The sequence below is a fragment of the Patagioenas fasciata genome, chromosome 7, assembly GCF_037038585.1.
Source record: "Patagioenas fasciata isolate bPatFas1 chromosome 7, bPatFas1.hap1, whole genome shotgun sequence".
NCBI classification, from domain to species: domain Eukaryota; kingdom Metazoa; phylum Chordata; class Aves; order Columbiformes; family Columbidae; genus Patagioenas; species Patagioenas fasciata.
The window spans coordinates 37,887,692-37,910,420 of record NC_092526.1 but is presented as its reverse complement, the minus strand read 5'-3'; the positions used below and the strand labels follow the sequence as shown (position 1 = coordinate 37,910,420).

General features: G+C 39.2%; 1 protein-coding gene across 5 annotated transcripts in view; it reads left to right on the top strand.

Moving 5' to 3' along the window:
- The window catches only part of PARD3B (par-3 family cell polarity regulator beta), a 364,942-nt gene that overhangs the window by 163,214 nt on the left and 178,999 nt on the right, over window positions 1-22,729 (top strand). For all 5 annotated transcript variants that reach the window (XR_011740105.1, XR_011740106.1, XR_011740107.1 and 2 more), the window contains exons 8-11: window positions 2,310-2,668; window positions 4,214-4,353; window positions 5,086-5,214; window positions 17,364-17,549. Coding sequence is in view for 2 of the 5 variants with exons in the window: in XM_065840472.2 (XP_065696544.1) it covers window positions 2,310-2,668; window positions 4,214-4,353; window positions 5,086-5,214; window positions 17,364-17,549 (814 nt within the window). In the remaining 3 variants the exon portion in view is untranslated. The remainder of the gene's footprint in view (window positions 1-2,309; window positions 2,669-4,213; window positions 4,354-5,085; window positions 5,215-17,363; window positions 17,550-22,729) is intronic.

Genomic DNA, 22,729 nt, shown 5'->3' with positions numbered 1-22,729 from the left:
CTGCTGAATTGCCTTCCAGAATAGCCTTCTGCATCGTCTCTTCCCCAGCTGTGGAGAATGGCTAAAGAAAGCAACTTTCTGGGTTGAAACTAATCTCAGTGAATAGGCCGTTTAGTTTTCATCTGGCATGACATAACTATACTAACCTGACGGCAGCCCAATTTACAGAGATGTTGTAATTGTAAAGGATGTGATGAAGTATTGTCCCGGTGACTATTGACCCAGAAATAGTCTTCAGATTGTCCTTTGAGAGGAAAACCTGTTTGCTAGTTTCAGATTGACATTTCTTCATAACCCTTGTAAAAGCTGTTTTAACACTTAGCAGGAAAGGTTACTCTCTTTCCATTTTCAGCAGACTGATGATTGCTGCTTCTGCAGCTGGAACAGCAGCAGCCTACTTTCCGTATTCCCGTGTTCATAACACTTCTATATATTGGGACTGGGCTACTTTTTGTTTTGCTGGTAATCTATTCAATTACATTCTGTTGTGCTGCAGAGTTTCTAGCACCTCTTTTAATTGACTCCCCTATTTCTTTAAAGTATGCATTTGGGGTCTCGAGAAATGGAAATTTTTCCATCCATTATTTTTCCTGCTTTGAAGTGCAGCCAGTTATTTTGCCCCTGAAGACTGCATTTAGGCTTTCCCACAGGATGCCTTGTGTTATTTCCACTATTTTTTGTTTGAAGGAGATCTTATATTTTCCCTTTCATATATTTAAAATATTCATATCCTGAAACTGAGTTATTAAATTATCTTGTAACATCTGACCAAGTGGCTGCTTGCAAGGATGAAGATGGGGTGTGAAAGAAACCTGGGTAAGGCTTTACATCGTTATTCCGGGAGCGTGCCGTGGTTTGTGTGGCCATGGTAAGATCTGTCCTTGATAACCTTCCCAGCCTATAAGTGAGCAGGCAGCCTATAACTGGGAAGGCCATAGGTGTGTTTTCAAGATGTTAACATCTGTGGTGGTTTCCGTTCTGGACCAGTGTAAAAAGTGTTTATTTTGGAAGTACTTTCAACATTGACTCCCAAGTGTAAATCCAGAGCCAAGACCTGAGCGAATTACTTACTTGGCCTGAGTGACAAACACCCTACAGAAAAGCAGGAGATGTGCAAATTGTTCTCAAAGGGACGCTGTGATTTATTTAAAAGTTAATGTAGCTGTTGCTTGCCCTTTTGACCTGATTGTGCAAAGCAAAAGTTCTTGATTTTTCATTCTCAAGATGGGCTTCAGCTACTACTTTTATTTGAACTCTAGTTGAATTTACAGTATGGAAGAAAGTCAGCCCATTTCATCAGAAGGTAGGAGAGGAAAGCACAGAAAGAGAGAAGTCTCCTTTGTTTCTTTAGAATCTGAGGTGCGTAAAATGTCTTGGTTGACCGAATCCACAGGTTACTCAGAATCCAGGGAAGGCCATGTGAACAGTTGCTTGGGCCAACTTGTCTTAAGTGCCTTGCAATGCATGGAAACCCAAACACTGTTGTTAACCATGTTATCAGGTCAAGGGGAGTAGTTTCATTAAATCCTCTAACGCAGTTATGGATGTTGCACTTGAGCACATCTACGAAGACATTGGTGAAGTAAAGTCCACATGTCCACTTTAGCAAGGGGTTACTGCTTGAAATATATGAGTAATACCTACCCAATTATTTATTGGTTTATGTAGAAAGATACAAATAGTTGGACCGTCATCCTTTTCTGTTGCACCACTTGCAGTCACAGCATTTCTTCTGAAGATGTCTATTTATCCCACACCCTCATCCTTTTTTATTGCTGTGGCATCAGCCAGGAGTTGGATCAGGGATGGTGAAGGAATCCAAAGGGCAGTCAGGCTGGACTCGGAAAAAGTGGAGTCTTGAGCTTGCTGAAAGTAGATGGATCCACCAGAACCATTGCTCCTAAGTGCTCAGCGTGTTTCTGTGCCAACAAGAAAATATATGACAGGAACACTTGAAAAAAGCAGCAAGCTATAACTTTAGGAGTCTTTTGATGAGCATTTGCTATCAGAACTTCCCTTCCTCATCCTTCAGTTGAAGAACTGTGTTCATTAGTTTATTCTGGCCGGTATTTCATAGCAGCGTAGGAATCCTGGCAGATGTGCTGTTCCGACTTGAAGTGTAAGGAAATACTGTAGTTTAGAAATCCTATCTAATGTGTACTTTTTATAAAGAGGACCCTGCTGATGGGAAGATAACTTTACCTTTTTATATTTAAGATAAATTTTTGTCTTATTCTCTGTAAGCAACTCCATACTTTACCCAATTTTTTCAGTTTGTTATGTGAATTTTCATATTTTTTCTTTTAAAGGGCTCAGGACGTTTTCCGTCAGGCAATGAAATTTCAAAGCGTTACCTTGGAAGTCCTTCCTCCATATAATCGAGAACAATATGAGAAGTCTGCTATTGCCCCTCTTTGTTTTCTGGATAGTGAAGAAGGAGTGCCAAAAACAAAGATTCCACCTCCTGTTCATCCCAAACCTGCTCTGAAAACCATGAATCATTCTGGAGCAAGCAGCTTGGACACGGGTGTACAGCCAACGCTGCAACAAGCCAAGAGCCCCAACCTCCCCCGGCTGGTGAGAAAGTCATCGTCTCCGTCACTATCTCCCCTTATGGGCTTTGGCAATAAGAAAAATACAAAGAAAATAAAGATAGACCTGAAAAAAGGTAGGTGTTTGGAGATTATATGATTAGTTCTGTATCATTTTCTCTATATTGATACCTAAACTTTTAACTAAACTAGTGACATTAAAAACACGAGCAAGTTATTTATGGTTAGAAGTTCCAAAACTTCCAAAAGGTAAAGGAACTGTAATGTTCTCAACAGCCACCTTTCTTGTTGTCCACGTTTTTAAAGCATCTCAGTTTCTGACTATGTCCAAGGTATTTCATTAGCACCACATGACATAAAGATCCTTTGTCCTTCTTCCAAGTTACAGAATAAAAATGTGAGATGTCTGCTGGTCACCTGTGTTGGTTTTATTAATATCTGCCAATTGACCAGCACTGTTAGGACATTCTTTTAAAGATGTGTTTAGAAAGAGAATCTGCTCTGTTTCATGTTATCCGAGAAGCTGGCTACAGATTTACCTGTCTTTGCCTTTTTTTTATATTTCCTACCAACGTTTTATTTCCACCTGTGTTTATTCAGCTTTTGCGTGTATAGTTTGCATTGCTGCTGCATGCAGATGTCTGTCTTTGCATGGAGTAACAGGTTTATGCACAGGTAGTAGAATGTGCCTAAGCAGGTCCCAATTAGCATTTATGTTTTCTGTTTAATTTCTGTCTTTGGTTTGGCTGAGAGTTAAATTTGATGCTAGAAGTGACCCTTTTAAAAACCGTCTGTGACTTTGTTCTTTTAACACATAATGAATGTAATCAAGCTGTCATTTCTTAATTTTTGTTATTTCTTAAATCACCCATCTTTACTTCTGAACTCTTCAGCTTGACGTTAACAAAACCTGCTTCAGAATTTTCCCCGTTTTAGATGTAATGCTTTTGATTTTGAAACACTAGTTTATATTTTTAGAAATGGTAGGAACGTGATACGTGTTGACATCTCAGAAAACTATCACATGGGATAGCAGAAAAAGATGCTTATGAACCCTGCTATTCCTGAGTGCTTTTGGTGGCTTATAAGCAGTATCTGCTAATACTGATTTTACTTTCTAGTTCTTTGTTAAAACATTTAGCTATTAACACTTGAGGTTGTTTATTTCCAGGCAACAAACAGCTTTGAAATATCGCTTGTCCTTTATTAACCACGTTGGCAGCGGTTTTTGCATTCAAATTGCGACATTCTCCAATTTTCAGCAGGTTTCGGTAAAACTTGCTAAAAGGTATTTATGCTACTAAACAATTGTGATTGCTCTGACTTGTTTCAAAGACTGTTGACATTTATGTGAAGGCTCTGATACTAAAACCACCTTGAGAAAAGGTAAAGACTCCAAAACGAGAGTTCTCCCTTGTTTTGCTTTATTGTGGGATCTCCAAAAGTATTTCCATCTGTAGCCGGTGTTTTGACATGGGTAGAATTCTTCTCTAGACCATGCAGAAAATAAGTGTATGTTTAAAGCTTTTTCTTTGCTTTCTTTTTGAATTGATAACCTGAATCACTGTCTGTGATATGTTGCTGACGTTGTTTAGTTCATTTTAATGATCATCATTTGCTTGTTGAAATTGATGTTGGGGATTCCATATCTGACCTTCTAGGTCCAGAAGGACTTGGTTTCACTGTGGTTACCAGAGACTCTTCAGTACATGGTCCCGGTCCGATTTTTGTGAAGAATATTTTACCTAAAGGTGCAGCAGTAAAAGATGGTCGTTTGCAGTCTGGAGACAGAATCCTGGAGGTGAGGAGAAATACATTTTATTTTCTTACGTAAGCTACTGATGTATGAAATTAAAATACTTGGCTTTGGTTATTTAAAAGGAGAAAAAAAAGTCTTATGGCTTTTGTACTGTTTCTCATCAAGTATTTTTCACCGTGATGTGGAAAAAGGTGCTTTTCACAAGGGTCCATGGGATGTTTGAACAAGGGGGATCTGATAACATCTCGAGTCTTAAAGCATATAAATGTGTAAGTTTAGAAACAAAACATGTCTTGCCTCTTCAGCCATGTCCAAAAATCTCTGATTAATATCAAAGTGGTTAAGTGCTCATTTTAAGGCAGTTTTGCTCAGATTGATCTGTTTCAAATGTTCATATGTCTCGTGACTTACAATCTCATTATCTAATGGGTTATTTCTACTTACTAGCTTGAAAAAGCTCTTCAGGTGAACATTTTTAATAATTCTTAGGTCTTGTTTCTGTACTTACGATCATCAAAGTGCTTTACAAACTAATTAAGCTTCACAAACTCCCTACAAGGTGGGTAAGTACTGCAGACCTGCTTTAACAGATGGTGAAAATGAGGGGAAAAAAGGTTAAGTGGTTTGTGCAGGGCCCAAGGGGGCTACGGTGTGGGAGCTCTTGCTCATTCTTTGCTCTCAGTCCCTCATGACAGCTGTGTTATGTGAGGGGAGAATGACAGGAGACAGTTTTACTTGTAGATGGGACATCTTCTGGTCTTTTGTTCCTGGTAGGTAAATGGACGGGACATCACCAGCAGGACCCAGGAGGAGCTGGTGGCCATGCTGAGGAGCACCAAGCAGGGGGAGTCCGTCTGTCTGGTCGTGGCTCGTCAGGACGAGGCCTTTCTACCTCGAGAGCTGGTAAACTTGTGGGTTTTTTGTCCTGAAGAGTACTATAGAAACAGTTCCATGTTTTAAAACTAGCTCAAGAGATGGAAAAGAACTGTTGCTGGTTGAGAAAGCCGGTGAAGGTGTTGAGGTTTTTTGATTGCGGGGTGACAATAAAGCCATGACAGATGTATCGTTAACCCCCTTTCCCCTGCTTTCAGTCCCTCCCTCTCCCCCCTTCCCACTCAGGACAGGTGATCGGGAGGGACAGAAGGACAGAGAGAAGAGAGCTGGAAAAATGAAACATGTTTTACTAGTGCTACTGATAAAATAAAGAAAATAATACAAAATATACAAAACCAATCCTGAAAGTCCCAGCAACTGCAGAGTCAGCACCCGAAGTCCTGGACTGGACTCTGCAGCCAACCGGAGCTGGATTCAGTCTCTCACTGGGCCTCAGTTCACAGGGACGACTTGCAAGGTCCTCTCCTAGTGTCAGCCATAAGGAAAAGGGACGAGATCCTTGTGATCTCCCACTTTTATATGAAGTATGACGTGAATGAGATGGAATATTTCAGTTGGTCAGTTTAAACTACCAAAACATGTATCTGTTTTTTTCAGGAAAATGCAACTAATATGAAGCTTTAGCTGACAGGCAAATTCACTAAAAGAGAAACTTGTTTTTAACAAAACCGGGACAGAAGGGTAACTGTGTAAGGCTGGCTTTTGGAAGCATTTGTACTTGCACTTGATTTAGATGGATATTTGATTTTATCTACTTTAGATGCAATTCCACGCAATCTGGTTTCTCATTCCCAAAATAACATCATAAGCATAACTCACAGGAGTACTGAAAATGAATTTTGTAACTGTGACATCAAGCATGACCAAAAATGGATTATTCTCTTTCAGTGAAGCAACAAACTTTTAACCAGAAGTTTGAAGTGCATGTAATGAGTCCTGCAGTAATGAACTGGTGAGGGCGGCTGCCTATCTCCTAAGCCAAACTGCATGGCTGTTGTGGAATAACATCCCTTTGCACTCTGCACAAATTTTGGAAGCAAGCTTTCCCTTGGCTACTGAACTTAGACTTAATAGGCTCTTGAATGTCTGATTTTGTTCTGTCTCAACTGCTTAATTTTTACTATTTTTTTACAATGCTGGCATGAAGCTGCGTTCTCTTTTCTCTCACGTAGACAGAGCAGGGCCGCATCAGTGTAAAAGTGCTATCTGATGCATACTTGCTTCCCTTCAAAGAAGGTCATGTCTTTGGTAGCCTCTTCCTTATCTTGATTGATGGCTATACTTGACCTTTCATTAAGAAGTTCTCAGGATAAAGGAAGGACAGCATTTCCTGCTTTTGTCTCATTTTATCTCCTTTAAAGAACACAAACTGCCTTCATTCTTTTCTTACCATGCCACCTTCTTGCTTTGCCTTTTGCTTTAGAGTGTTAGCAGGCTCTTGTGCAGAAATCCTCCATTATGTTTCCTCTCCAAACAGTTTTCCTCTTGTCTCCTTGTTACCAGTAGGAGCTGGTTGAGCTTGGGGTATCTGTTGCCTATGGTAGGATGCGAAGCTGGAGGGAGTTCAGATTCTCCCACATGAGCCTTTCCGGTTCTGCCTCTGGTGCCCACTTTTTCCTGTAGTAGTGCGATTTTGAAATGTCCTAACAAGGCTTATTTTGTTTTCGTTTTCCTTTTTTATTGAGTAATCTTCAAGGAGGATAATGGCAGAATATTTTCAGCCCTGTAATTGGGCGTTCATTGTCAGTGATTCGCAAAGCACCAAAGTCACTCATCGTAATGCTGTTTAGTAAGCCCTGAGCTATAGAGTCAGTGGATTGGAGGGAAATTTCTGAGTCTGAAAGTGCTAAATTATCCATTATATTAAGGATTTCTTTTCATCCACCAGCTCTTCTAAAGAAGAGCTTATTTTTTGAAAAGGCATCAACAGTTTTTTCTTGTGGGCTTTTTTAAGTTATAAAAACATATTACTTGGAAAATGTCGTTTTTAAAAAAAAGTATGTATTCTTCTTTTCTCTCCCCTGTTCCCACAACATTATACGTTGTTTTTTTATTGTCATAGTACAAATTATCTTGGAAATCACTGTAACAGTGTGTGGGCATAAAAGGGTGGAAGAATCTAAAAGCTGTTTATAATTTTTACCTGTCACAATTGCTTGCTATTAAATTCCAGCCCCTACAGCAAAGGATTAACTACCTTTCAAAAGGTGACTTACTTAGGACTGGCATGGCTGAAATCCAGAAAGCAGCCACATTTATCCTGGCGGTTTGACCTTCGACTGGATTGCTTTCCGTGCAAAGGAATGCTGCACAAGTGATGGCCCTCACTGTAATGGTGATGATATGTGAATTCTAATGCTGTTCTGTGTTTCTTGTTATCCCAATCAAGTACAATATAATACAAATGTGAGTTACTGAAATACATTAGATAATTTTATGGAACCAGCCCTTCTGAATTTAAAAAGCCTTTTGGCAACATCTGTTCAGTAGCTCACAGCAGAAGTGTGAGTTACCATTCCGCTGAGCTACCACATGTTGATAGGAACATGGTGCTTGTTAGAATTCATCAGATGTCTCAGAAAAGATTAAAAAAAATAAATTAAAATTGGTTTAGCTTCTTTGTTTGTTTTTAGCTTTAGCCGTGATATTACATCGGACTAATCCTCCGCTACCTCAAAAGTTACAGTGCTGTTTTGATCAAAGAGGAGAAAAAAGCCAGCACTTGAAATGTTTGGTTTTGGAAGGAAAGACACTGGATAATCCAATATTTTTCAAGGGCAGCTGTAACTGAATGCTTTGACTATGTAACATGCATGCGGAGTTTACCTAAATACTTGGGGGTTTTGTTAATGCCTGGCAATAATAGGGTAATTGCTTTATATCAGAGGACTCCTTGATTTGAGCAGTTCTGCGAGGGCTGCAATCTGAGAAGCTGTTTTCTTTGGATTCCCTGTAACCTGTTGAAAGGAGAAGGAGAAGGATCCTGGTTACGGTGCCCACTGACAGCAGGTCCTGTGACAAAGATGCCTCTGGAACTTAGGCCCACTAGAGACCATGCACAGAAACATTTGAGCTTGTTGCTCCACTAGAACTGAGTTCCTACATTAATTTCTGGAAAGAATTCGATAGCTGCAGGGGCATGAAGCAAATAATGTAATAAAGCAACAGTGGGTGGCATTTGGTTGCCGGGGTCTGTAATATAATTTGAGTTTACCTTGTAACAAAGCTGCAGTTTGGTCTATGCTTGGTCTCACGAACGGGAGCAGAGTTTGGGGTTTTGTTACTGTGATCAATGCTGCTGAATTGCTAGCAAGCGGAAAATACATTCCGAGTAGCAAACCTTTGCCACAGCAGCCAAGAGAGATGTGATGCGGGTAAGGATGAATCAGTCTTGCAAACAGACATGATTAAATTATAGGGAATTGGGCTTTCAGTTACACTTAGCCCAATGCAACATCTGAGAGTTGTACAGTTACATTGTTTGTACATAATGAGGGAATAAAATAGAAAACTCAGTCTTTGTAGTGTTGTTTAAAGGAAGAAAAGGAGCATCTAATGATATTTTTTTTTCTTTTGAGCAGATCAGTGATGTAGAATTTGGCCCAGCCACAGGCTGTCCTCCGTATTATCTGCTTAGCCAAATGTTCCCAGTCATTCATGCCAGCTGTTGACAGCGTGGCGGCTGAGTTAAGAGCTGATTCCAAAACTCAGGGGAAGATCTTGGATTCACTTAATTACCGCAGTCTACAGAATGACCAGTGATTAGTGCATCCTTTAAGGTGCATTGGGGTTTTAAACTGTGTAACACTAATTGTTTTCTGAAGGATGGTGAATATTACATAGGCAAACTGCTTTAGCTGAACAGGTTTGGATTTTCCAGCTCTTATCAAAGGAAATGAAATACATACCGAACCATGGCTATCGTTGGGTTGTGTTTTGAAAAGACCATGTTTTGATCATGTGTATTTGTTGCATTTTGTTTCTTTCTCCAGGAAAAAACATGTGAACTGGAGGTGCCATTTATTTTAATAATGTTATAAAGGTCACTTGCTCCCTCTGCTCTTTCTTTATTCCCGCATTGGTAAAACAAGCAAAGCTCCTAGAATGAGAACAGCTCTGGTGTAAACCATTGCACCATGACCCTATGCGATTCTTTATTGTCGTTTTTCATGAGCCTTCAGGATAGTGATGTGATGCACATTAGCAGAGCAACGTGCCTGTTCTGCGATTGCTAGAAATAATAGAGCACTGAAAATATTTTGATGCATTTTTCTTCAAGTTAGAGCACATACATGGTGTGAGTTTTGCATATGCTTTATTTTTTTGTTTTAAAGATATTCACTATTTCTTGGTGTATTCACTGATCCCTGATGAATGGAGGGGGAAAGAGGAATGAACCAGCATTTTTACAGCAAAAGCTAAAGGAACAACAATGTATATAACGTAGCTGTGTCTTTAACTCTGCGAGTTTTTACACGTGTGCTATACAGGGTAGAAAGGAGCAGGATCAGAGGCAAGTTCAATTAAGCTTTTTTTCTGCCTACCATGTCATTAACTTTCATGTCCCGGTCTGCCCCATGTTAATTCCTTCCACTGCCTTAAACTTCTGTGCCTGAAGGGGATCTACTTGTTCGCCTGAAGTGTTGTCCTTTTGTTTTTAATATTCAAAGCTTAATTTCTATTATTTCTTTTTAATTGTTCCTTGCCTTTTTATGTGCAGAAAATAAAAGGTAAAGTTTCAGCCTAGACTTAACCATTCCTGCACCTGTTTTTGAGGGTCAAACCAGTGATTCTAATGCTCAATTCACCAGAAATGGTCAAGAATTTCAGTCACCAGATGATTCCAGCAAGTACCAATTGTCTGTTGTGTTATCGGTGTTCAAAGGGGAAGCTTCTGATAGAAGAAAAAAGTCAATATACATGTATTGGATTTTAATAACATACACAAGATTCATGTTTTTAATTGTTCTGCATAATGAAGAGAAGGCTATTATGGATACACATGGCACCGTTCATCTTGAATAACTTTATAAACTAGGTAGAATTTTTTAAATTGTGATTTTTTTTTCCCAAGAACTTTTGAAAGAAAGTGCCGGATCTTGGGCCTGTAGATTCTCCTCCTCTAGAATAGTTGAGAAATGAGTGTAGGTTGTGTTTACACAAATGTATCTTTTTAGAGTGAAAACATTGTGTATTGCAGCCCTTCAAAGGTTCCCAGCACTTGTTATGTGTTTCAGAAGATGGTTACTAGTTCATAATGGCTTAGAGAACTGGAAACTATGCACTGAGGTTTGTTGATTAGTTACTGTGCTCATTATAAGAGTCAGGAAGGGATCACTGTTTAGAAGGAACGTGACAGTCTTTCTTGTCACAGTGAACAGAAGGTTTGGCAAAAAGCATCCCTTTATTTATCCTGGCTTTGGTGGGACTCCCTAACTTACCAAAGGGGGGGATAAATTGCTTGACTAATTCATGGAATGTGTTTTCTGTGCATTTCCGTGCGACAGCGGCTCGCAGCCTTTTGGAGACCTTGTACCATGAGGTATTTGCTTACAGGATTACTGCCCAAAACTCCTACCTCAGAGCATTGGGAAATGAAAAACGTTTACTTGATAGCATCAGTCTCAGCTCTGGCGTTGCCCAAAACTGTTTGGCAGCCCACTTCATGAGATCAGAAGTATGTATACATCAGAATAGAGTAATATAAAATCTAGCTCTTAACAGAAATTGAGTCTCTATACGTATGAGGTGCATTTATCCAGTATTTTGTTTAATAAAACCAAAGTATTTGGGCAGTTGTTAAATCTTACCGGCAACTGCAGTACCTTGTCACTAATGAAGGTCACCAGATTTATTCCATATACTGTATGAAAATGTTTAAAAGTCTCTCTTAGAATCTACAGAAAAAGTTTTCATAGGGTGACTTAATGTAGAATGTGTGCATGTGATATTTGAAGTAGACATAAAAGAATTACGTGCTGCTTGTTGCTCTGTTTACTGTCCATTTCAAACAGCAACCAGTGAACCGAGTAGAGGGTTGGATTTGTACATCGCAGTGTTGTGACCTGTTTGCCTGGAATATATCTGGAAAGGATACACTAACAGCAATCCTAAATTCACCCTGAATATACCACACAGTGGGACATACCTTGCTTGTTAATTTTTTCTCCATTTCCTACAGTTGTGTAACTTAAAAGGTTAAGCAAGACTGCATTTTTAAAACTTGAAGCGCAACACCAAACTGAACCACAAAACTCTTTAGGAAGGACAAACCGTTTCCTTGGGTAAAACTTACTATGAGATCTTGAATAGGCCCGTCAAGCAAACTGGAGAATTTCCCGTCTTGAAGCGTCTATTGACATCAAATGGTAAACTGTGAAATGCAATGGATCTGCCTTGGGTGAAGAGCTGAATCTAATTTTGCTAGGTTTCAAAACTATCATCGTTCCAGGGAGTCTGCATAATTCAAACCAGAACCATTCTATCTAATCTGACACAAATTTGTAGTGTACTGTGTTAATGTAAAAAGTATACAAGTCTAATTTATTTCTGCGGATTTGCCGTTGCCTTTTTGTCTTGGCAGGGTGTGCCATTAGTGACCATTTAGTTTTTATTGCAATATGGAGTACAGATGATTTTAAATAAGCCGATATGAGAGCATCTGTCAGAAATACTAAAGATGAATACATACAGCAATGACTTCAGTTATTTACTAGATTGTGACAAGATTACAGCAGTACATTACCTTTGAGTATTATTTTCAAGAGCATTACTGTATATCAGTTGCAAAATACAGCGTAGATTTGATAGTGAGTGAATGAGCTGTCAGCAAAGTATTTCTTAATTGTGGCCAAGCTCTTGGAAAGAAAACAGAGAACACTGCAAATAAGGAGTTATCTCCTTTTCAAGCCTTTCTGCCAATAATTGTTATGCGGTGCCACAATTTAAATGCTGCTCTTCAACTGCTACAGGTTTTTGCAGCAAATAATTGCAAAAGCATGTAAATGTCGTATTTCCTTCATAAGCCTTTGAAAAGTACCCTCCTGGGTCTCTTGCCTTTTGCTCTGGGCTCTGAATGGCACTCCAGGGAGTTGGCATCTCTTATCAGAAACGAGCAGCCAGGCAAGGGGCAGCCAGCACATTGAGAGACCATAATAGGCCTTGGTCAAGGGCATCAGACAGGTACTGAAAGGTCTCTTGTGTTAAACAAATGCTATTTCCTTCCTGGCTTAAGTGCGAGCTAATTTTCTTTGTAAGCTTCTCTTTTGGCAAAAGAACAATAGGAATAAATAAGGTAACCTTTCCAGTGAGAGATGTGCGTTAGATTATCATAAATCCGCAGATCAAAAGTGCCGTGGTCAATGAGAGCAGGCGTTTTAAGATTAAATAAAAGGACTAATTGAAAGTGGTGTCCCACGGTAGACAGAGGATTGACACAATATCGAGTAGATACAACCGTGGACTAAGTAAAGGGGGCAGAACACAATGCACAGTACTTCTTTTAAAGGTGACGGTTCTGTCTGTGCTACTGGCTGAGCAGTTTTTGTGTGTTGTTGGAATAAAAGAAGGCTAAAAGTGTATCCTATCTGTTGTTCAAAATACCGAGAATTCGTTGGTGAGACTTAATTATACACGAGTACAATTTTAGATTGTTTTAGGAATCCTTTGTTACAGCTTTTTAATTAAGAAATTGGAGACCCGAGGTATAGATGTGCTTCTAGAAATTAAGTAAAATCATTGGCAGAACATCAATTAATCAAATGTATCCTGAGACTCTTAGATAAAGGTTTTCAGTCTGCAGTGCTGAGTGTTTAGTACATACGTATTAGTGGGGCTTTCTGCTCTCAAATCTGGCAAACTCTGTATTCTCTTCATACAAGCTCTTCTGAACTTTTCTGTCTGGTATGTGATGATTCAGTAAATATCAGAATTGATTTTACTGGAATTCCATGCGGGTATCTCAGGAGATGAAAACATTCCTGCCCTGAATTTCAGCTCCTGGGGTCCCTCAGAGGGGAAATCAACCTCTCCTGTTGGGAACAAACATCACCGAGCCATTGAACAGGCTAAAACGTAGCTCAGCTGAAGGAAGGACCCGTCTGGCAAGGAAACAGCGAGCAGCAGAGTTTGATTTTATTTTTTTTGTTTTAAATGTAACCTGTTTCACTGTAAAATATGTTTTATTAACACTTAAGAGCTTAAAATCCCTTTTGCTGTCTCCTGTGTACCCATTGTAAAGGAGAAGTACGTGCCAGGCCATCTCAAATCTGTGGCCATCTTGAAGTCTCATCACTTGGCTACCCGGACTTTGATTTATGTGAAGATTTCTCGTTTATCATAGTACCATTGGGTTACCTAGATCTGCAGTAGGGAATGACTTCAGTGATATACTATCATTTAATTCCTAAAGTGGTGGGTTACAATACATTTGTCATTGAAAATACACTACATAATTGTTGGCTGGGTCATTTATAACATTTTAAAGTTTTTTCTGGACTAGAGGCGTATTTGTGTTGCAGCTCGATGCATTCATTCTGTGTTTGAATGAATACAGATTTAAGGATGATCTCAAGGTAAGAACTATTTCTAATAGAATTCAAGGTTTAGTGCATTGCAGAGGATTTCCTTTGCCAGACCATAATTCAGCTGATAGTGGTTGTGCTCTAATAAAGTATTGATGTCTTGGGATAATGTTTTAGCAAAGTCAGGGAAACAGAGGCAGTGGGGCTCCAGCTCTGAGTCACTGACAGCGTTTAATATTCATACCTGTGTATTCTAGGAACAGGGACCATCACTTATGAAATTAGTTGCCCAAATGAAGCAGTTAATTGATGAGCAGTTAATTTAAGGAAGGCTGGAGCTGGTTTTGGTCACCAGTGAAAAGAGCACTGTGATCAGGACAAGAATCTGAAACTATTTAGCAAGTGCAGGATGAAATCTAGGTTCTAGGTCATATTCATCCCTTTTTATTTCTCCTCTGGTTTTCTTCTTTCTGCTGCTCCTTCCCTTCTCCCACAAAGACAAGTTTTCAATCTTGTGTTTGCACCAAAGGGTCTTGATGTTACAACCTGACTACCAGGCATTTGCCATCAGATGCCACACAACAAATAGCGAGTGAAAATTTTAAGGGAATAAAGGCAGAGTTTACTTGATCTTACAATGAATTCATCACTGATTTGTAGATATGCATCTTTTTCACTATTACCCATCCCTGTGAAGTCATTGAAATGTCATTCACCCTCCCTCGTGGGGAACAGTTTTTTGATAGAACAATTAAAGTTCAGCATTATTTTAAAACCAACTTTTGCTGGATCTCGGGGTAAGGCTGAATATAAATAACAAAAAGGGGAGATCTTTAGGATAACGGGACTATGTTGAATAAGAAACACTTGTTGAAGGACTTTAAGGAAGATTAGAGAATTCCTCAGTAACAGGTAAAAGCAGCTGGTTTTTAAACTTGAATTACATTTACTAAGGCTTTCGTATGATGAAATGATCTGTTTCCCAGAGAACTGTAGCAAGGAAAATGACAGTCAAATGTTATGGATTCCAAATTAGGTACTAAGGAGAGCAGAGGAAACAAAATACTGACAGGAATGTACTGTACTTCTCTAATGTCCTGCTGAATACGCTGTAATGTTTGATAGATAACACATCCAGGAATGAAGATGTGGTAGGTTACTTACCAAAAGCTAATGCACAGCATAGTTATGTTAAAGGAAGCTGGGAAATATTGCCGAACATTGAACAACATCATTACTTTTTTTAATTGCTCTGCTTTTAGCAATTTATTTATATCAGAATCTAAAATTTGCCTAAGTTATGCTGAAAAATTACATGTAATACTATTAACTTAGTATGTTTATAGCGAGAGAGTTCAAGTGACCACCCGGTCAGTCTTTTTTCTCCAGTGAGGGTAAAGATTTTCTTGGAGCCTCACTGAGATCTTGGGTGCTTTGTAAGTGAGATATGTCTGGTATCCAAAAATCACCTGCATGGGAAAGGGGGAAACACTGTAGAGTGTTTTGAAGACTATTATTATGTCCCCTTTTAGACTTTTCTTTGTTTGTTAAGGCCTGGGGCATGGCTGGGGGGGCTGCAGCCTTGTCACCACTGTCCCAGGCGGGGCAGTGACAGGAGTGATGTTGCAAATGAGAATTGTATTGATTAGATTGCTAGACTCAGATTCAAGCAGACTTATCTGCCTAGTTGATTTTCATGTATTGGCTTGAAGGACGTGCATAGATCCTCTCGTCTTTGGTTTTTCACAAGTTTGTGTTAACAAATGAGTGAAGTCCTTAGCCTGAAATTAATGTACAAGTTGAAGTTCTCCTTGAGAAAGTCAAATACAAAATGCTTATGTTAAGAGGCCAACAATAGTGGGATTTTTCTTACACTGATTCTGTTGAAGGAATTCAGAGCAGGAGTGTTTGTGAATTATGATTCTATATTGTTTACAGTATTGAGTTTGTAGGTTTTGGGGAATTATGTTCAGGATGTCTCTGTATCCACAGCTAAGGAATAAAACTGGCAGATTTGTAACGGAGCATTGTCTGTGTCTGGTGGACAAAGACAAAAGCACTAATGAATAACACAGGTACTGGAGATTCATGCTGGCATCACGACAATTGTCACTGTTGGTGCTCCATCATTTTTATGTTTGGCAGTTAGGCAAATTGTGTTGACTTAATTTCATATCATTACATTCCAGGACAAATTTGAGCATGGTGTATATTAGAATTGAGGTTTATAGTCCTATCTCTGGCTTACAAGTTTCATTTCTAGCCACTAGCTGCTTCTCAGCAGTGAAAGGGCATCTGAAATAAATGAAATTTAGTGGTTGTTGTTTCTGATTTTGTTAATTCAGGATATTAACTTCTGCTCTTAGTTCTGTGATCATTCTTGTTGTTGATCAGACAGCATAACAGATGAATTTATGAGATTGCTCTGGCTGCTGAGAAAACATCTGCATTGCTGGCACCTTTGCTGACAATTGCATTGCTACTGCATGTACTGGAAACAATGGTTAAATAAAAGGAGGATTGGCCCAGCTACTGCACTGCTTGTGTGTGGCTTCTACTTAATAATGTAAGAGTTTGACACCCTTGAAAGCAGTCATCTTTTTCAGCTTGTACCTGTCTATGTGTTTCCTTTTTGTAGGTTTTTTTTCCTATTACTTTTTTAACACTACTGTAGAATAGAAAACATCCAGAAGATGAGAAACATAAACTGATTAATTGTTGTAGGGTTATATGGAGAAGGAAGAGTGGGATAAAATGGGACGTGATGCATAAGGTCTTTCCCCCTAATACTTTACATGAACACTTTATTCCACAGCAGGTCTCCTTGTCCTGGTTTTATTATTAGAGTACCAGTATGAATATTTCAGGCAAGAATTTTGTTTTGTTTAATTTTATTATTCTAACCGGCTTTAAAAAAATCAAAACACACACAACATACAACCCTGCAAAACTGCAGATACAGTAAAAGAAAGCTCTTCCCGATCTTCCCCAGCTATGGATACTTGACATAACAGTCTTGTAAACAGCCATCTAATCTGGGAAAAAAGTTGGGATCAACCTATAGCAGAAGGAGAAAAAACCACCTCTACGGAATAAAAATAGGTACAAAGGGAGTTAGTGCAGAATAAGTGACTGCATTTTCAATTCTCACCCTTGCTTTTGTTATACCAACTGCTCTCTGGAGGCAGGTTTAAGGGAAGGATAATTTTTTAAGGATGAAACTCAATTTTCAGAGGGGAATGGGATTTAACAGTACAACTATCATTACAGTTTGTGAGCTGCATGTAAAGATGTTGAGAGTTTTATGGCTTACATTTTTAATGCGGCTGTGTTTAAAATAAATGTCTTTTTTATATTCTGCTGCAACATCGGTTGTATATCATGTGGAACTAAGCTATTTTACCTTCCATTTAGGCATATTCCTAGGTATCATTAAAAATAATATTTAAAGCCAGATCATGTGACAAAGCGCCAGCTAAATCAGCTAAATGCACTGTTGGTTATAAGGCTGTTTCTTCAAATCGCTTTATAGTAAAAAGAACTATTTCCTGTCATACAAACCTACGGATGCCACTAGTTTATACTTTGTCTCTGCCCCCTTTTCACCCAGATTTCCATCCTTGTTTTTCCCAACAGAAAGGAGAGCCGAACTGCAGTATTCTGTCTCCAGAAACCACAGAGCAGCTGACCTTTGAGATTCCTCTGAATGATTCTGGCTCTGCTGGACTTGGTGTGAGCTTAAAAGGCAACAAAGCTCGGGAGACCGGAGCCGATCTTGGGATTTTCATCAAATCCATTATTCACGGAGGTGCCGCTTTTAAGGTATGGAAGAAACCCATCAGATGGCGGCTGCGTTAGACTGCTATGTTTCCATGATGAGCACTGAAGCTCATATCATAAGCATTCTGGGAACAAATCCTTTTTGTCACTTGTTCCTTTAGGTGAGCTGCAAATCTACTCCTGTTTTGTACCAAGATTCTGGTGTCATGTCTGGTAGGGTTTACCACAAGGAAAGTGAATTTTCTTTTTTTTTTTTAAAGTCAAAATATTGTTTGCTATTGTAGTAGAAATTCAACTTGGCTGAGCCTGGAAACAGTTATGCAGAAGTTAACAATTGTTCCTGAGGTGGATTGAATTGGTAATACTCAATTGGTAAAAGACAGGATTATGGATTGTTCTGCTCCCTCTAAGGACTATACAAGGAGTTTTGTACATTTTTATTATTAAGAAGTATAGGAATTATTTCCTAATCTTTAGGCAATGCATTGGCTGCATTTTTTTTCCCCACATAAAACTTGAAGAATGTAACTTTCTTGAAATTAGAAACAAAGTTATTTATCTTTCAGAGCTACTAAGTTTAACTGTTTTTGATCCATAACCTGTTTTTTCTCTTTTATTATCTCAGCAATTCCTTGCTGTTCTCTCTCCTGTAAAAACACCTTTTTAATTCAGCGTATGTAAATACCTCAAGTGAGATCAACCTGCTGAGTAAGACAGTTCACAGCATTAAAACTTTCAAGATCATCTATTTACAACAGCTGGTAAATAGCAATAATCAAGGATTTAGCTTTGATGTGGATGTTTGATAGTTCCCGGCTTCTGTCATTTACCTGTCCTAGTCCCAGAGTTATTTGAAAGCTGGGATGTTCTCCAGCGTGGCCGAGCCTGGGACACGCGGTTCAGAACCCTGGCCGGGCTGTGTGACAAGTGAGGCCGCTCACCCACTTGCATCAGAAAGGAGTTAAGGCATGATTGCCTAAATTAAGACGGGATAAACTCAGTTTATGTGCATGTCAGCTACAGAGTACGACTGATTTTACTGTGAAAATGAGGCTGCCCCCATTGCTTTCCCGGCTCTGTGTTCCCCGAGTAATTTTCCACACCAGTTGCAGTGGCAGTGTGTATTGCCACGGATAAACTCCTGCTTCTGAACAACCACGCCTGTGGAGCCACAGCGCAGCAGCATTAGTGGGCTGACTGCCTCACTTGTCACATCATAAACACATAAGACAACCTTTTCTAGCGCTCCCTGTTTACCACTCTCTGTTCTCTCATTGTTACTCATTGTAGAGCACTTAATTTTGGCTTGAGGGTTCTGCAGACTAATGAAGCAGGACTTCTGCACTCACAGCTGAGTAAACGGGCAACTGACACAGTCACCGTGACGGGAGGGAGATTATTTTGTCCTGTGATAACCTGTGGTCCTGTGACCTATTCCCTATTCTACCTTCTTATAACCCTTTCACCAATTGGAAGTGCTCAGTTACAGCTCTGAACGTTGGCTCCAGAGCAAATGAGGTTCAAGCTTCATCCAGAACTGCTCACGAATCTTTCCTGTGTGTTTATACAAGTACTCGCAGAATGCAGTCATTTGGTTCTTAAGAACCACAGGTCACTGTTGCATGTGTATGGAGAACCAGCCTTCTCCTCTCTGATGGTCTTTATATAGAACAAAACGTAATCAGTGGGTATTAACAATTAATAAAATTTCTTGTATCGTTGAAAAGCGTGCACACATTTGTGCATAAATATTTAAAGATGTCCTTGTTCTGATTTTAAATGTCTTCTTGTAGCAAGTTTTTAAGTAAAAAGCCTTTCTTTCCAGCTGGTGGTAATCCAGAGCATTTTCCCATGTGATTCATTGCGACTCTGTTCATGAAACAGACTATTATGGACTTAGACATGTGCATTTGCTTTTCCGTGCACAAAGTTTTCCTGGGAAACTATCAGAGGAGGATATCATAATGCCCACTGACATCAGAATTCTCTCACTATTTCTCAGTTCTGCATTCAGAGTTGAAAATTTGTTCAGATTTTGTGATATCAGGCTATTATAAGGGGGAGCTTTATCCCTTGTCTGTGAAGTCACCACTTGTCTTCAAAAGACGACATAATACATTGAACACATTTGTTTCACTGCTGGAGTATATGCTCAGCCCGTCTAATGCTGGGTAAAGGTTTTGATACATTAAATTTCTTTCCCGACTGTGTTTTTAGAATGAGATGCAGACAGTTTTCATTGGTTATTGTAAATGGCTATTGGTCTGAACCAAATTTCCGAAGAGAGGCCAATATTCTTAAGGTGTTTTTTGAAACATTAATCTAGCTGTAGTGTGTTACTTGCATTGTACATGCTGCAGTAAGACCTAGTGTTTATATACTGCTCTTGGTACAAAACCAAACAAAAATGTCTTAGTGTTGTTAGTTGGTATTCTAACGCTGTATCCTGCAGGAATAAAAACAGTTGCTTTTGCTGATTGAACCATTATGTCCTCTCTTACCACCTTTTGTCATTTTTGAAGTGTCTATTTTTTATCATACCTATGATAAAAAGAGGTTACTGGAATACTTGATATTTGTAATCACGCAGAACCTTTCATGTGAAGAAAACTAACATTTGACTCAGTTTAAATGCATCATCTTTCCCCATAACTTTAGGGATTTCAGCCTCAAGACATCCTGGCTCTTTCGCTTGCGATGCATTCCTGATGATCAGGTACTTGCTGTGCACTGCAGTGCTAATGCAGCAGAGCCGTCGTTAGAAACGATGGGATATTTTCTACGTGTGCATTTATTCAAATCAAACATGATGGTGCTTGGACCTCCTTGGGGCTTCTGTGTGCTGTGCTGTTGCAGCAAACATTGCTTGTTGTGTGCAGTGGATGGGGAAATTCCAATAAATGCCATCAAGGAATTCTTTCTGAGAAAAATCTCATTGATGTGATAAGGGAAATAAGTAGGTATGCTTTGGTTAAAAACATACGTCCATGAAGAACATGGCATTGTATATCCCTACTGTCAAAAGCATGGGAGTCTTGTGACTGAAAGTGGTCGCCGTGTGGTGGGAGATTCTGCTGCTTGCTATGAGTCTCCATGAAAAAAGCAACATTTTTTTGCGTAAGAAAGGGAGCAGTAACTTTACCCTTTATTAGAATAGCTCACTTGCAGCTTCAGATACAGCATTTGAAAACTGCTGAAATACCAAATGCCGTTTTTCTCCTCAGAAGCCACAAAGAACCCTACCTTTCGGAGGTGAAAGAAACGTGTTAAAACAACATTTAGCTTGTTTTGAGCCAAGCAGATTGTCTTGCAGTTCAGGCTTCTAAACCAGGCCGTAACACCAGCGGTGTGAAAATCTGTGTTTGGAAACCGAAGTTGGAATTTTGTTGTTGTTGTTTTTTCTTCAGTCTCTTGTGAAGTAACTTCTACCTGCCTTGTACTGGTGACTTAGCAAGCGGAGTTGATCAGCACGTATAGAGCACGCACGCAGTTTTTTATCTGATCATAGTTGAAGCATTGACTTAAAGTTGTACTTTGCATTTATGTGGAGCATGTAAAAGAGTGGAAAGAAGAAAGATGAATCAAAAGAAGTTCTTTATGAACAGATGTTATTAAAATATGAATAAATACAAAGTCTCGTACAAAAGGATTACAAGGCAAATTTAAAATCAGGCCAATTCCTAGCTAAGGCTGTAACTATTCCTTTAAAAACAGGCATTGTCTTCAGGACAGTTGCATAGTCAACAGATGTAGTCATGCCAGTATATATTTGACAGTGTATTTGGATATACATTAGTAAGAAGCTTTAACGGATATTTATACATCTCTGTTTATCGACAGACGGGAAAAAAAGTAATTTAAGAACCTGTGGGACCATAGGAGGAGAACGTGAGGACCTGTAAAGTTTTCAGTCTCACAGAAACTCGTAAAAAATAAAACCTGTTCTCCTCAAACTCCTGTTGCCATGAATGGCTCCATTCATTTCAGCAAATTGTGATAGAACACAAAGGGATTGCAACATGTGGAAATAATAAAACTTGCTGTTCAGCAGCGTTAACTTGTCTCTCGCTAAACTTTGGCATATGCGATGGCATCATTTTGGACATAGAGAAAGGGTGGGATTAACCTATTGGCTTTGGCAGTATGTAAAATTTTGTTGGCATGAAATATTCAGCAGTGAGGTGGGAGAGGTTTCAGGATCTTTTCCGAATAGCGTTGCTGTTTCCTATCCTTCATTCCTGTACTTCCTCAGAAACGTTCTCTGTCTTTTCCTTTTCCTTCACTGACTCTTCTCCCAATTCTTTTTGTCTTCTTATCAGATAAATTTTCACCAAGCAATGTATTTCTGTGCAAGTTTTTCTTCTGCTGTTCTTTCTTCTCTGTCCTTCAGTTTCTTAGTCTTTCTCTTCCTTCTTTGAGGTCTGATGCCAGCCTGATAACCGTGAACTTGACAACTCATGTCTCTTAATTAAATAGACCTTATTTTCTCCTTAAAGAGAGAAAAGTCCATTGCACATGCTTTTATGAAAAGAAATACATCACAAATAGTAATACCAGCAATAGGACCCCTAGATCACAGCATCCACAACTTTATCGCACCCACGATGTCAGTTAACCTTGGCAGTGAAACTGAATTATTTCTTTCAAAGCACAGGCTACTTGCTATGGCTCAGCCCTGATTTTCTTATTGGCAGCAGGTTTGGATGTTAAAATACATGGATGGCATTAATTATAATCAGGATGCTGAAGTCTTAATGACCATTCTGAACTGACAACACTATCACATATGGTGGCATGGTGATTGTGACAAGATAGACACTAGCGAGGCTGTTAAGACAAATTTCTTGGAGCTGTTTCTTACCAGATTAATAGCAGATGATAATGCATGGAAAATATGCTGCAGTACTCCCCTGCAGTTGCACTGCAAATACTAACAGCTATGCTGTGGGTCCTTTTAACTAACAAAAAGTTCCTTTGCCTGTTTTCTTGTTAGAACTGACACAAATTAAACTGTACGTGCAAGAAAAACAGCAGTATGTATGTGTACGCTTCTGTGTTTGTAGCTGCCCTATGAACTTTTCCTCAAATGTGGTAAATAGAGGAAAAAAAATGGCCTGTTAACAGACACACAGATTTTATCTTTTTAAAGATGGTACTACATGGTCTCTTGTTTCTTAAATTTTAGAAAGCAATGTCTGATTGTCTACATCTTGCTTTCCTGT